The 13,469-nt window shown below is 39.5% G+C and overlaps 1 protein-coding gene across 2 annotated transcripts in view; it reads right to left on the reverse strand.

Moving 5' to 3' along the window:
- The window catches only part of DDX46 (DEAD-box helicase 46), a 59,261-nt gene extending 46,109 nt beyond the window's left edge, over positions 1-13,152 (reverse strand). For both annotated transcript variants that reach the window (XM_046666661.1, XM_046666659.1), the window contains exons 1-5: positions 12,979-13,152; positions 9,400-9,588; positions 7,701-7,844; positions 3,411-3,507; positions 795-960 (exon numbers count right to left, since the gene is read on the reverse strand). In XM_046666661.1, coding sequence (XP_046522617.1) covers positions 795-960; positions 3,411-3,507; positions 7,701-7,844; positions 9,400-9,588; positions 12,979-12,995 — 613 coding nt within the window. In that variant the 5' untranslated portion in view covers positions 12,996-13,152. The remainder of the gene's footprint in view (positions 1-794; positions 961-3,410; positions 3,508-7,700; positions 7,845-9,399; positions 9,589-12,978) is intronic.
- Between the last annotated feature and the right edge of the window lie 317 nt (positions 13,153-13,469).

Consider the following 13,469-nt stretch of genomic DNA (forward strand, 5'->3'; position numbering starts at 1 on the left):
AAAAAATTCAAGAGCTATTTACTGATTATGCTCATAAGCACCCAGCTCTCCACTCTAAAGTAAATCAGTGATCCTTACTGAACGCTACTCTACAATTCAAATTCTAACATAAATATTAGAAGGGGCATTTAAAATCTCAATATGAATCCAGCAATTCCAGTTCTAGGTATGTATCCAAAAGAACAGAAAGCAGGGACTCAAACAGATACGTACACACAAATATTCATGGCAGCACTATCCACAACAGCCAAAAGGTAGAAATAACCCATATATCCAACAAAAAATGAACAGGTAAACAAAATGTGGTACATACACTTAATGGAATATTATTCATCCATAAAAAGGAATGAAATTCTGATAAATGCTACAACATGGATGAACCCGGACAACATTATGCTAAGTGAAATAAGCCAGGCACAAAAAAACAAATCATTGCATGATTTCATTTATATCATGTACCTAGAATAGGCAAATTCACAGAGACAAAAAGTAGAATTGAAGTTACCGGGGGGTGGGGGTGGTCATAGGATGGGGAGCTATTGTTTAAGGAAAACAGTTTCTGTTTGGGATGATGAACAAGTTCTGGCAATGGATAGTGGTGATGGTTGCACAACACTGTGAATGTACTAAATGCCACTGAATTAAACACTTAAAAATGACTAACATGGTAAGCATTATGATATATATATTTTTCTACAATAAAAAACAGCCTAAAAAAATCCTAATATGAACCACTACTCATAATTCTAGAATAGTCTACTGAATTGTCTTCTTAGTCTGACAAATGAATATACCATCATCATCTTCTAAACTCCATTTTTTCCCTTGTTTCATCTCTTCAATTTCCTTTTTCAGTTCCCCTATGTTTTCCATGGCCTTTTTACGTTGCTCTTCTCGCCATTTTTCTACTCTTTCTTTTCGCTTTCTCATTTCTTCTTCCAGCTTATTTTGGTCAAAGTTCTTGGAGGAAAAAAAAAAAGAGAGAGAGAGGGAAACAAGGATTAACGATTGTACTCCAAGTGACATTACAAATAATTTCTCCAAAGTATAAAAAAGAAAAAGGAAAATTGGATGTAAATAAAAACTTCTAAATTTAGACCAGACTTAGACTACACAACTTTTAAATATATCCACGAATATACTAGCAAAACGAAATCACAATAAAAAGCATCTTCAACTAAGTAAGTGAAAACAGACTTCAAACACCATAAATTAATCTCATTTTAGTTACAAGCAATATGCATGCATAAATTCAATTTCTTCCTCCAAGCAGAAACTTAATGAATTAGCAAGCACAGCTCCCTAGTTATGTTATTCTCAACTTTAAATCCTCTAAACTCCTCCAAGTTTGCCGCCATGAAAAGTAATTTTCTATTACAATTAGTGAGCAAATGAAAGCTATTTGTCAACATGTGTAAGAAGTTTTTGTCTTGTAGCCTTTAGATCTAAGTTCTTGGTAACAGCCATCTAAAGCCTTTATCAAGATTACTACTACTACTCTCAAGAGAAGACAGCAAATCATTTTCACAGACATAATCAGGGACTTTAGATTAAGCCAAGCTAGAAATCAAAAATTTATGCTACCATTATAGATGAGTATGGAAATATACATATAAAAAACAGTCAAAATATTACAAAATTGTAATGGTGATGGTGTTTTGGCACCTGGGATTACAGAGAATTATTTCTGACTTTCCAAATACTTTATAATATCCTTATGTTTGTATTTTTTAAATAAACATTTCTTAAACAAAGAAAGGCTTTGCTCCTGAATTTATACCCTTTATAATAATTCCATCTTCTCTAAAGATGATCCCCAGAAAGCTTATATGTTTTCCTCAAGGTCACCCAGTCATTCAATAGAAGAAACTAGATCAGAAACCAGACCCCCAGACTTCTCGTGTAGTAGCCTTTCTTAGCTACCCTGCTCAGTAAGCAGGTCCCTTAAAAAAAAAAGAACCACTAAAAAAGTAGAACTCAAGAAAAAACATAACAAAAAAAGAAGTGAAGTTATAATACATTTTAAAATGGGCAAAAGATAAGAATAGGCAGTTCAAAGAAAAGTGCAAATAGTAAATAAAAAACATTACTATGTATATTATAAACTTATATTACATTATGCTCATAGCATTTAAAAATATTCACTCATTTAAAGACATGCAACTCAAAATAAGAAGATATCAATTACCTCCTATTAAATTAGTGAAAATTAGATTTTGAAATTCCCATGTTGGCAAAGATGTGAGAAAATAGACATTTTCATATGTCTAAAATGTTAAGTCAAGGGGGCTAGCCCCATAACCTACTGGTTAAGTTTGGTGCACTCTGCCTCAGTGGCCCAGGTTCAGTTCCCAGGCACAGAACTACACCACTCAGAGGCAGCCATGCTGTGGCAGTGACTCACATACAAAATAGAAGACTGGCACAGATGTTAGCTCAGTGCAAATCTTCCTCAAAAAAAAAAAAGGAAGATTGGCAACGCATGTTAGTTCACAGTGAATTTTCCTTAGCAAAAAAAAATCTCAAGACAAAATTTATACAACTTTTTTGGAAGACAATTTGATACTATTCATCAAAATGTTAAATGTATATACCCACTGACAAACCCATTTCACTGATACAATTTACCCTATACTATATTCACAAAAGACACATGTACAAAGATTAATGCACCATTGTTTATAACTGCAGACTAGAAACAACCTAAGTATCCATCAGAAGTGATCTCTCTACCTTGCTTCAACAGAACATTACGCAGGCATTAAAAACAAGCTATATCTATGTATGCAGTTGGAGAAAGCTCTCCAATAAATAAATGAAAACAGCAAGGTATTCTATTTTTTTAGGTTGAATGGTGGGTACACTGCTGTTCATTATTCTTAAGACCTTATATATTAATAAAATAATTCATAATTTAAAAATGAGGGGCCAGTCCTGTGGCTGAGTGGTTAAGTTCGCACACTCTGCTTTGGCGGCCCAGGGTTTTGCCAGTTCAAGTCCTGGGCAAGGACATGGCACCACCCATCAAGCCATGCTGAAGTGGCATCCCATATGCCACAACCAGAAGGACCCACGACTAAAAACATACAACTATGTACGGGGGGGGGGGGGGGGTTTCAGAGAAAAAGGAAAAAATAAAAAAAAAAAAAGAAAGAACAAAAAGCAAGACACAGAATAATGCATATGGTATGATCACATTTTGTAAGTAAAAATAGATAATGAGTATAAATACATAACGTTTTTCAGAAAAAAATTTTCTCATGAGGACAACTATTACTTTATCTGGTTATCTTATATATCTGTTATAAGTTATTTAAAAATAAAACACAGAGTATTAAAAAAACAAACAGGAACTTGTCATTGTAGAAACAAGTCTGATATTATATGATTATTTATGTTAGTAAACATACGCCAGCATCTTTTTCTTTTTCATCCTCCTTGTCATCTTTGTCTTTTTTCTTCTCTTTAGAACTTTCCCCACTATCTGTTTTCTCTTTGGACCTAGACCTACCAAAAGAGAGAGAGAAGGAGACATCATCTATTTGTGCTTGGAATATTCATTTTAAAATACTTTTACAGACTTGTATTTTACTTTTTAGGTAAGAAATAAACTTTCAAGAGTCAACTGCATTTTTATATTTCATTAATAAACATCTTGGAAATGTAATGAAAACTTAATCCCATGACAATAATGACAAATATTATTAAACATTTGGAAATTCACCCAAGAAAAACTGGTCATTTCACATAAAAATAATTACAAAATTTAAATAGAGATAAAATTAAACAAATGGAGAAATATACCAAGACATTAATATTCTACAAGATAACTTATATGTGTAATAATATTTAAAATCCCAGTAGGCTTTTTTTGTGCATGTGTGAGGAATACTGGCCCTGAGCTAACATCTTTCGGCAGTCTTCATCTTTTTGCTGAGGAAGACTGGCCCGGAGCTAACATCAGTGGCCATCTTCCTGTTTTGTATGTGGGACACCACCACAGCATGGCTTAACAAGTGGTGCCTCAGTCCACGCCTGGGATTCAAACCTGCAAACCCCGGGCTGCCAAAGTGATCATGCAAACTTAACCAGTACGCCACCTGACAGGCCCCTAGGTTTGCATTTTGACCCTACTTATGGTATCTTAAAATGAATAAAATTTCTTAATTTGAATGTAATCAAATTAGTCAACTTTCCCCTCTTTATGATTGGTGCTTTTTAAAGTACCTGAGAAATCCTTCCAGATTTGATGCAGATATCCAGAAGTAAAGAAGATATTCTCTAGCAAAAACTTCTGAAAGGTTTATAGTTTTGCCATCTAATTTGGTCTTTTTTTTTTTAAAGATTGGCACCTGAGCTAACATCTGTTGCTGATCATTGTTTTTTTCTCTTCTTCTCCCGAAAGCCCCCCAGTACATAGTTGTGTATTCCAGTTGTAGGTCCTTCCAGCTCTGCTATGTGGGATGCCGCCTCAGCATGGCCTGACAAACAGTGTTAGGTCCACACCCAGGATCCAAATTGGCGAAAGAAACCCTGCGCCACAGAAGTGGAGTGTGCAAACTTAACCACTCAACCATGGGGCCAGGCACCTAATTTGGTGTTTAATCTGCTTGGAAATACTTTTTGTGCACAGAATGAGGTAGGCGGTCCTATTTCATTATAGGATAGCAAATGTCTCTAGCACCATTTATTGAAAAAACTTTTTCCCACTGACTACAACATCCCCACTCTTATTTATCAAATGACCATGTATGTGTGGCTCTCTTTCTGGGCTCTTTATATGTTTCACTGATCTATTTCTCTATGCCTACACTAAAACCACACTCTCTTAGGGGAAGGCAAAAGGGGTAAAGGGTCACATTTATACAGTGACAGATGGCAACTAGACTTTTGGTGGTAAACACGATGTAGTCTATACAGAAGTCAAAATGTAATGATGTACACCTGAAATTTATATAATGTTATAAACCAATGTTACCACAATTTAAAAAAAGCACTATCTTAACTTCTGTAATTTTATGACAAGTCTTGATATGTGGTAGAGCAAGTCCTCCTACCTTGCTCTTCAAGAGTGTTTATGCCCTCTGCATTTCTAATTTTATAATCAGTTTGTCAAATATTTTTCTATTCATGTCTAAGAACTTTTTTTTTCCCAAATATCTAACGGTCCAATGTGGCAATTTTTTTTTGGGGGGGGGCAGGGAAAGTTTCACCCTGAGCTGACATCTGTTGCCAATTTTCCTCTTTTCCCTCCCAAAGACCCAGTGTATGGCTGTGCATCCTAGTTCTAGGTCATCCTAGTTCTTCTATGTGAACTGCTGCCACAGCACACAACTCACAGTCGGGTGGGATGGTGTTGTGACCTGGAAGTGAAGCTGGGCTGCCAAGACGGTAAGGGCAGAACTTTAACCAGTAGGCCATCAGGGCTGGCTCAAGAACTTTTAAACATGAATATACGTTGAAGTTAGTAAAAAGTTTTTCCTGAATTTATACAGATAATTATAACTTTTCTCCTTAAATCTTATTAATATAGAGTATTACACTGATTCATTTTCTGATGTTAAACCAACCTTCCCTTCCTGGAATAAATCCAACTAGTTCATGATTGTACTATCTTTTTTATATATTGTTAGATTCGGTACACTAATCTATATTTGGATTGAGTATAGCCTATAATTTCCTTTTCTCATACTGCCCGTCAGGTTTTAATATCTATATTCTTCTCAATTCATAAAATGAATTAAGAAATGCTTCTTCTTACTTAAGACTCCGTTCATCAAAAGTATCATTACAGAATGAAAAGACAAACCACAAAGAGATGTATTTGCCACTCATATAACTGACAAAACACAACTATCCAGGATACTTAAAAACATAAAACAAAAACTTCCTACAAATCAATTTTTAAAGAGAGAAACCCAATAGGAAAATGAGCAAAAGATCTGAACATGTACTTAAGAGGAAATCCTTTTAATCCAATTAACACATGAAAAGGTGTTCCACCTCATTGGTAACCAGGGAAATGCAAATTAAAACCACAATACTGGTATTACAGGTGTACCCAATTAACAAAAATGAAAAGGACTGACAATACCAAATATTGGCAAGTATATGGAGCAACACAACCCTCATACACTGCTGGTGGGAGTATAATCAGTACACACTCTTTGGAAAGCATTTGGGATTACCTAGTAAAAATGAAGCCACGTTTATTCTACGATCATGCAATTTTACTCCCAGGTATACACCCTAGGGAAACTCACACACATTTATAATAGGATACATATACAAAAATGTTCATAATAGCCAAAAAGTTAAAACCACACAAACATCTATCTCAGTAGAATGGACAAATAAATAGTGATATATTTATACCACAGAACAGAGCCAGCCCTCATGGCCTAGAGGTTAAAGTTCAGCATTTTCCGCCTCGGCAGCCCAGGCTCAGCTCCTGGGTGCAGAACCACACCACTCATCTGTCAGCAACCATGCTAGAGCTCACACAGAAGAACTAGAAGACTTTACAACTATGTACTGGGGCTTTGTGGGGTGAAAGGGAGAAAAAGGAGTAAGATTGGCAACAGACATTCGCTTAGGACGAATCTTCCCCTGCAAAAAAAAATAAATAAATAACAAAAAGATAGACCACAGAATAGCATTCAACAAGGAGATTAAATACTATTTGAGACAACACAGTTAAGTCTCAAATAAAGTTGAGCAAAGACAAAAGCATACATGACTCATTCATATAAAATTTAAAAAGATTTAAGTGTAAACTACTCTTTTTCCAGATAACAAATGCAGGTGGTAAAACTGTAAAAAAATGTAAGAAATTACTAGCACAAAATTCAAGAGTGGTTTTATTAGGGAGTAGAGAGCTGGGTTACAGAAGGGACATGGAGGGCTTCTGAGGATACTGACAATGCTATTTCTTGACCTTGGTGGTGGTTACATGGATATTGCTTTATAATTATTAATAAACTGCATGTTTATATTTCATTCACTTTTCTAAATTTATATTTTATTTTTAATTAAAAAAACCCCAATGGTCATAATACACTGACCCTGGTAAAATAAAAGTAAAATTTATAAAGTTAAATCAACATGGGAAAAATACGCATGACTAACGTGAAGATACAGAAAACAGATACAAGTCCATACATCAACTATCCTATGACTTAAAAAACAATAATAGTAGGCAAAAAAACCATTGACAAGAGAAACATAGAGTAAACGCATTCTGTCTAATAGACATAAATAATACCTCAAAATGAAATGGTACTGGCATCTTAAAGAAACAAGTACACAACTTATACAAGCAAAGTTCATCCATCCTGAACAATTCAGCAATGCATATCATGAGTTAAAAAGTTATTTACCAATGTTAGAAATACTACCTAAGAAAATAATTTCAAAGGAAACAATACAGTTCCAACAAAGATGTTTATAAAATATATTTCTGACCATTCACAGTAAGTATTAAATAAGGGAACAATGCCTTATGAGTGTTAAAACTAACAGAAGTTAGTATTTTCCAAATGAATTATAAGCTTTATAACCTATTAAACTTCAGCCAAGAGTTCATAGTAGGAGCCAAATTCAGTAATTATTATAAAGATTTTTTTTAAAAAAAATCAAGGCAGAGTCAAGAGAGTCAGTTCCCAACCTGCATGACAGATACAGCCCAATGATAACATTACCTGTTCTCAGCTTTCTTGCTTTTGTTACCAGGACTGGAGGACCGGGATCGCCGGCCCCGGCTTCTACTCCTCGAGCGTCTCCTGTCTCGACTTCGAGATCTTCTTCGCTCTCGACTTCTGTCTCTCTCTCTACTTCTGGAACGCCTGCAAGGGGGACACTTCTCATTTATTCTATGACCAAGTGGAGCTTCTATTTCAGATCGTGGCTCTCTCCCATGCTGAAGGAAGCTTCTTAATTAACATTATTAAAGGCAGAGATTTCAATTAACTATCAAATCAGTATAGCAAACAAGTAAAGCCAATTCTTATAAGTGGTCAATGAAAAAAATGAGGACACTAATTTCAAAATGTTTGTTGAAAAACATAGCAAATCTGTTATAATAGCTATTTGAAATCTATGGCCTAGAGCAGAAAAATCTAAATTTCAAAGACAGGTAAGTATTAAGGATGGGCAAATGGGGCTATGGAAAGATCACAGATATGAAGATTAAGAAACAAGAACTTCTGCCCTGTGGGTGTTACTAACTAGTGACACGACATAGGGCAGATCAACTCTCTGGGTCTCAGTTTTCTCATCTATAAAATATGGAAACTTCACCAGATAATCTCAAAATCCTTCTGGCTCTATATCTTGTGATTCCGCTTTCACACCAATAAGTCAAAGACCAAATCTTAAATGACCAATTTCACTTAACAAGTACTGACAGAACTGTAGGAAACTATTCCTGGGACCACGTAACATGAAATTGAGTAAGTTAGCACTATCCACATTGTCATGAGTGAATATTTTTCCTTAGCACCACGCAATACCTTTGCAATCTCTCCTTCCAATGTCTGAAAAAGATAAAGTCAAGGTTCTAAGATCACCTCACAGCACCTGTACAACCTTATCTTCTTTACTATTTTAATAAGAAACTGCATTAGAAATTTTTTCTTTTGGTGAGGGAGAGGTTATTTTTATCTTAAAACTCTTTTTCACCTCCAGAAAGGTTATGAATACTTGACTAGTACCAAGAAATACATAACCAAGTAAAAGTAAAATAAAAATTAGGGTGTTCTTTGGTTTAAATCTAAAACAGTTCTTTAACATAGTTTCTGGGGCCGGCCCCATGGCCAAGGGGTTAAAGTTACGCTCGCTCTGCTTCAGCGGCCCACGGCTCATGGGTTCAGATGCCAGGTGAGGACCTAATCCACTCATCAGCCGTGCTGTGGAGACATTGTACATACAAAGTAGCGGAAGAGTGGCACAGCTGTTAGCTTAGGGCAAATCTTCCTCATAAAAAAATTAAATTAATAAAATAGTTTCAAACATTAAGGAGTGCCTGAAGATGGCTCTGCCCTGTTTCCCTCTCCTGTCAGCTTTAGTGGCTGCTCTGAACACAGTGGTCAGCTCTCTTGGGACAGAATTAGAACAGAACCCCCTTGATGGCACATCATCTTATGTTTTACTTCTTTTTTTAACCTCTCACAGGGAGCATCAAGGGTTCTCTTTGGATTACAGGAAATACAGCCTCAAGTTTCCAAACTTAAAGCACTGTTTGAGAGAACCTTTGTTCTAGGCAAATCACTTCTGGAGCTAATAAAAAAAAAGCTGGAGTTAAAGCAGAGGACCTTCTAGTCCAAAACAAACTTTTGAAGAAGCACAATTTAGCCGAGAAGGCCCAATGCATCACGGGTCCTTTGGAGACTAACATCTTACCTCAGACGCTTCCTGTCTCTTGACCGAGATCTTCTTTTATCCCTGCTACGAGATCTCTCTCTTCTTCTATCTCTATCTCTGCTTCTAGACCGTCTGTCATCTCCACGTTTACTTCTTTTGTCTGAGGGTGAGCGACTTCTAGATCGACTTCCAGAGCGCCCCCGTGATGCTGATCGCTTCCGATAGTGGCTACAATATTAAGTAAAAGATTAAGCTTAGCAAACACACTTGGCTTCTATTATATTTTATTTATTACATTTTTCAAAAAAATCCCAGCAGACAAATTAAACACTGAAAGGACTCTTTTTACATAAACTTCTTTAAAATTAGAGGGAAAGAATGAACCTTTCTGCCATAGCACATGTGGAGATGGGCTGTCTTGAAAGGGAAGTAAGGACAGTAAACAAAACAGACCAAGCTCCTGCAAACAGTTTGCATTCTGGTAAAGAAGAGATGACGGACAAGGAAAAAAATAAATATACAGGGGCCAACCAGTGGCAGAGGGGTTCAGTTCCCACGTTCTGCTTTGGCGGCCCAGGGTTCGCCAGTTTGGATCCCGGGTGCGAACATGGCACCACTTGTCAAGCCATGCTGTGGCAGGCGTCCCACATATAAAGTAGAGGAAGATGGGTGCAGATGTTAGCTCAGGGTCAGTCTTCCTCAGCAAAAAGAGGAGGATTGGCAGCAGATGTTAGCTCAGGGCTAATCTTCTTCAAAAAGAAAAAAATAAAATAAATAAAAAATAAATATACAATATGTCATGTGGTGCTATGGAGAAAAACAGATCAGAGTAAAGAAAAAAGGGAATGAGAGGTAGGAGGTCTGCTATTTTATACTTGGCGATTAGAGAAGGCCTCACTAATAAAAAGACATTTCGATGGCTTGAAAGAAGTAAAGGAAGGAACCATGTAGACATACGGGGGAGGAACCTTCCAGGCAAAATGCATAGCAAGTGCAAAGTCCCTGAAGAGAAGACTTGATTGGTGTGTTCACAAAACAGCAAGGAAGGCAGATGTAGCTAGGGCGGAATGAGCGAGAGAAAGTGCCATGAGAGGAGGTAAGAGATACAGCAGGGTAGCCCAACGTGGGGAGCCTTATAGAGCCTTAGAGGCCATTACAAGGACTTTCTCTTTTACTCTGAGTAAGATGGGAAGCTGCTGGAAGATTTTAAGCAGAGGTGTGACATAACATCACTAATGTTTATAAAGCTTTCCTCTGGCTGCTGAGGGAACAACAAACCGAAGGAAAGCAAAGGCAGAAGCAGGAAAAACAGAATGCTACAGAAATCATCCAAGGAAAAGACAGTGGTGGCTTGGATCGGACTGTCAAGTGTAGAGTCATTCAAAAGCGTCAAAATCTGGATATTTTGAAGCTAGAGCTGACTGGATTTAATGACTAATTAAATGTCAAGAGTGATAGCAAGGGAGACATCATTGGTGTTTCCAAGATCCTTGGCCAGATAGAGTAGAAAGATGAAGTTGCCATTTACTAAGATGGGAGGGCTGAGGGAGTAGGTTTGAGAGGAAGGTGGGAAATCAGGATATTAGGCATCTAAGCGGAGATACAGAGCAGGTAGTTGAAATGAGTGTGGAGTTAACGAAAGAAATATAAATTAGGAAGTCATCAGGGTACAAAGGCTACTTAAAGCAATAAACCTGGCTAACATTGCTAGGGAATGAGAACACCTGATTTATCCCTCAAGCACCTGAAATTCAACATGTAGAAACCCAAACCTGTTACCTCCCCTCCCCAAACAATTTATCATCCCAAATTCCAGTCAGCAAGCTCAAAGATACCACTTATCTTCAATATTTTCTCTTTTTCCCATTCTACACAACTAATAAAACACCAAGTATCCCCAATTTCACTTCTGTCATTCTTTTCACATGATATTGCCTCCTCCGAGTCCCCTCTGTCACTACTTCATAACAGACTTATCCACAGAGGACATTTAGAAGACCCCTGGTCTTCCTGCTGCTTCTCCCCTTTCCCTTAAATCCATTTTACTCATTGCTGTTAGGGTAATCTGCGTAAACCAGAGTTCTGATCCTATTATATACACACATACACACTTACTCAAAATCTTCAAAGGCTCCCAAATAAATTCTTATCCTCAAAACTTAATCTACAGTCCATCCACCTTCTGGGCCTGAGTCCCTTTCAGAACCTACCTCCTACTACTTCTCTTCAACCCTTCATGAAACCTACAGATGGAGGCAAACCACGCTCTTTACTGATTTCTCTAACACCCGGCTCTCTTCCATCTCTGAGCCTTTCATTATGCCCTGAACAAACCGAGAGCACAGGCCATGCGGGGCAGAGATGGGAGAAGGCTGAATACAGGGACTTTCTCATGCAGGTGCTTGAAGGCCATGCTGGAGTCTGATTTTATCTTGGAAGCAGTAAGAACCAATGGAGAGGACAGCAGGGGAATGACACGATCTGACCTTTATTTCAGAAGTATCACGATGGCTGCAGTGTGAGGCATCTACTAGGAGGGCAAGATCACAGGAGACAATCAATTTGAGGCAGGTGTAGCAGTCTGAGCAATAAATGATTAGGGCCTCAAGCAAGTCAGGGACAGTGGGAACAGGGAAAGGGTAGAGAATTGAACTGGATGTAGGCAGTAAGAGAGAAGAATGAGTCAAATAAACATCACTTCCAGGTTTCTGGTCTGGGTGACCAGATGAATAGCAATGCCTTCAGGGAGATCTAAAGACCTTTACAGGAATTTTCCGCAGTTATGGACACATTCTTTATCTAGGTGATGGTTAACACGGTTTATATATTTGCTAAATTTCATCAGGCTCTACCCTTAAGCTTTATCCATTTCCCTGAATGTAAATTTTACCTCAATAAAATACTATTACTTTGCTTATTATTTATATCCTAAATACAAAGGATCTTTCAGTCCCTGCTAAACATATAGTAAACATTCATCTTTAAGGGAAAAAACCTCAAAGTCCCAAGCCAGGTAACGATCTAAAGTTTTGAAGAAGTATCATAGCTCTAATGAGACCTCCCAGTCCACAGGTTAAAAAGGATAGAGAAAACATAAATACGAAGTCTAATTGCGAAGAAAATGCCCATGCAAGTATCTACTGTAGCCCAGGAAAAGCCCAATAAGGTAGAGCGCTGTCGGTGGTGTAAAAATGTGTGTCCACACGCTCCTTTCAACCGACTTGGGACGATATCACACAGGCACAGAGAACTAAAATAGAGCGCGACAGTCTCCAAGGAAACGCTGCAAAGGCGAAGCGGTAAGAAATTCACCCGACATCACTACTGCCCGAGGCCACGAGGGCAGGCGCCGCGGAAGAGGCGGGACGTGGTGCCCGACCACCGACGTCCTGGGGGGTGTTCCCGCTCCAGGGGCTCCAGCCCGGCGAGGGTAGCGCCGTCGCCGACTCAAGCACCGCCATTCCCTCAGCCGAGGGTCCCCAGCCCCTCCAGCGGCCGCGGGCAGCGCTGGCGGCACGTGGGGCCGCGCCGGGGCAGGCCTGGCGCCGCGGCCACCTCAACTCCCGCCTCTTCCCCCGCTCCAAGGAAGCCGCTCGCCCGCTCGGCGCGCCGCCTCACCGTGACTCCCGGCCCATTCTGCCGGCCGTGGGGAAGGGCGCCCTTCGGGACCACGCGCAGGAGACCCGGACAAAGGAAGGCGCCGCGCTGCCCTCGGCTCGCCGTGCGAGAGGCAGCGCTACGAGGCGGCAGCAGCTCCAGCAGCAGCCGCCATCCGAGCGCGGCCAACGAAAACAGGACGTGCTGGCGCCGGCGGAAGAAGGAAGGAAGCGGCGGGCCGGAAGCTGCCCTATCTCCACAGCGCCGTCTCTCGGCTGGAGGCCGCACAGCGCCGGCCGCGCCGAAACACGCGGCCTTGGCCAGGTTGTCCCTGTCAGGCCGGCCGCAGCAGCCCCCGCGCGTTGGTGCGGTGGAGTGCGGCGCGTCTGCTTTGCGGGCCCTGAGAGGGTGTTTGCTGCAAGGGTCACCCGGGCGCCATGTGCATCCACGAACTATCCTGGACGTGCGCTGACGTCCGCCTGAACCTGCGCTAAGAGATGCTACAAACGTCT

This window comes from Equus quagga, chromosome 7, assembly GCF_021613505.1.
Source record: "Equus quagga isolate Etosha38 chromosome 7, UCLA_HA_Equagga_1.0, whole genome shotgun sequence".
NCBI classification, from domain to species: domain Eukaryota; kingdom Metazoa; phylum Chordata; class Mammalia; order Perissodactyla; family Equidae; genus Equus; species Equus quagga.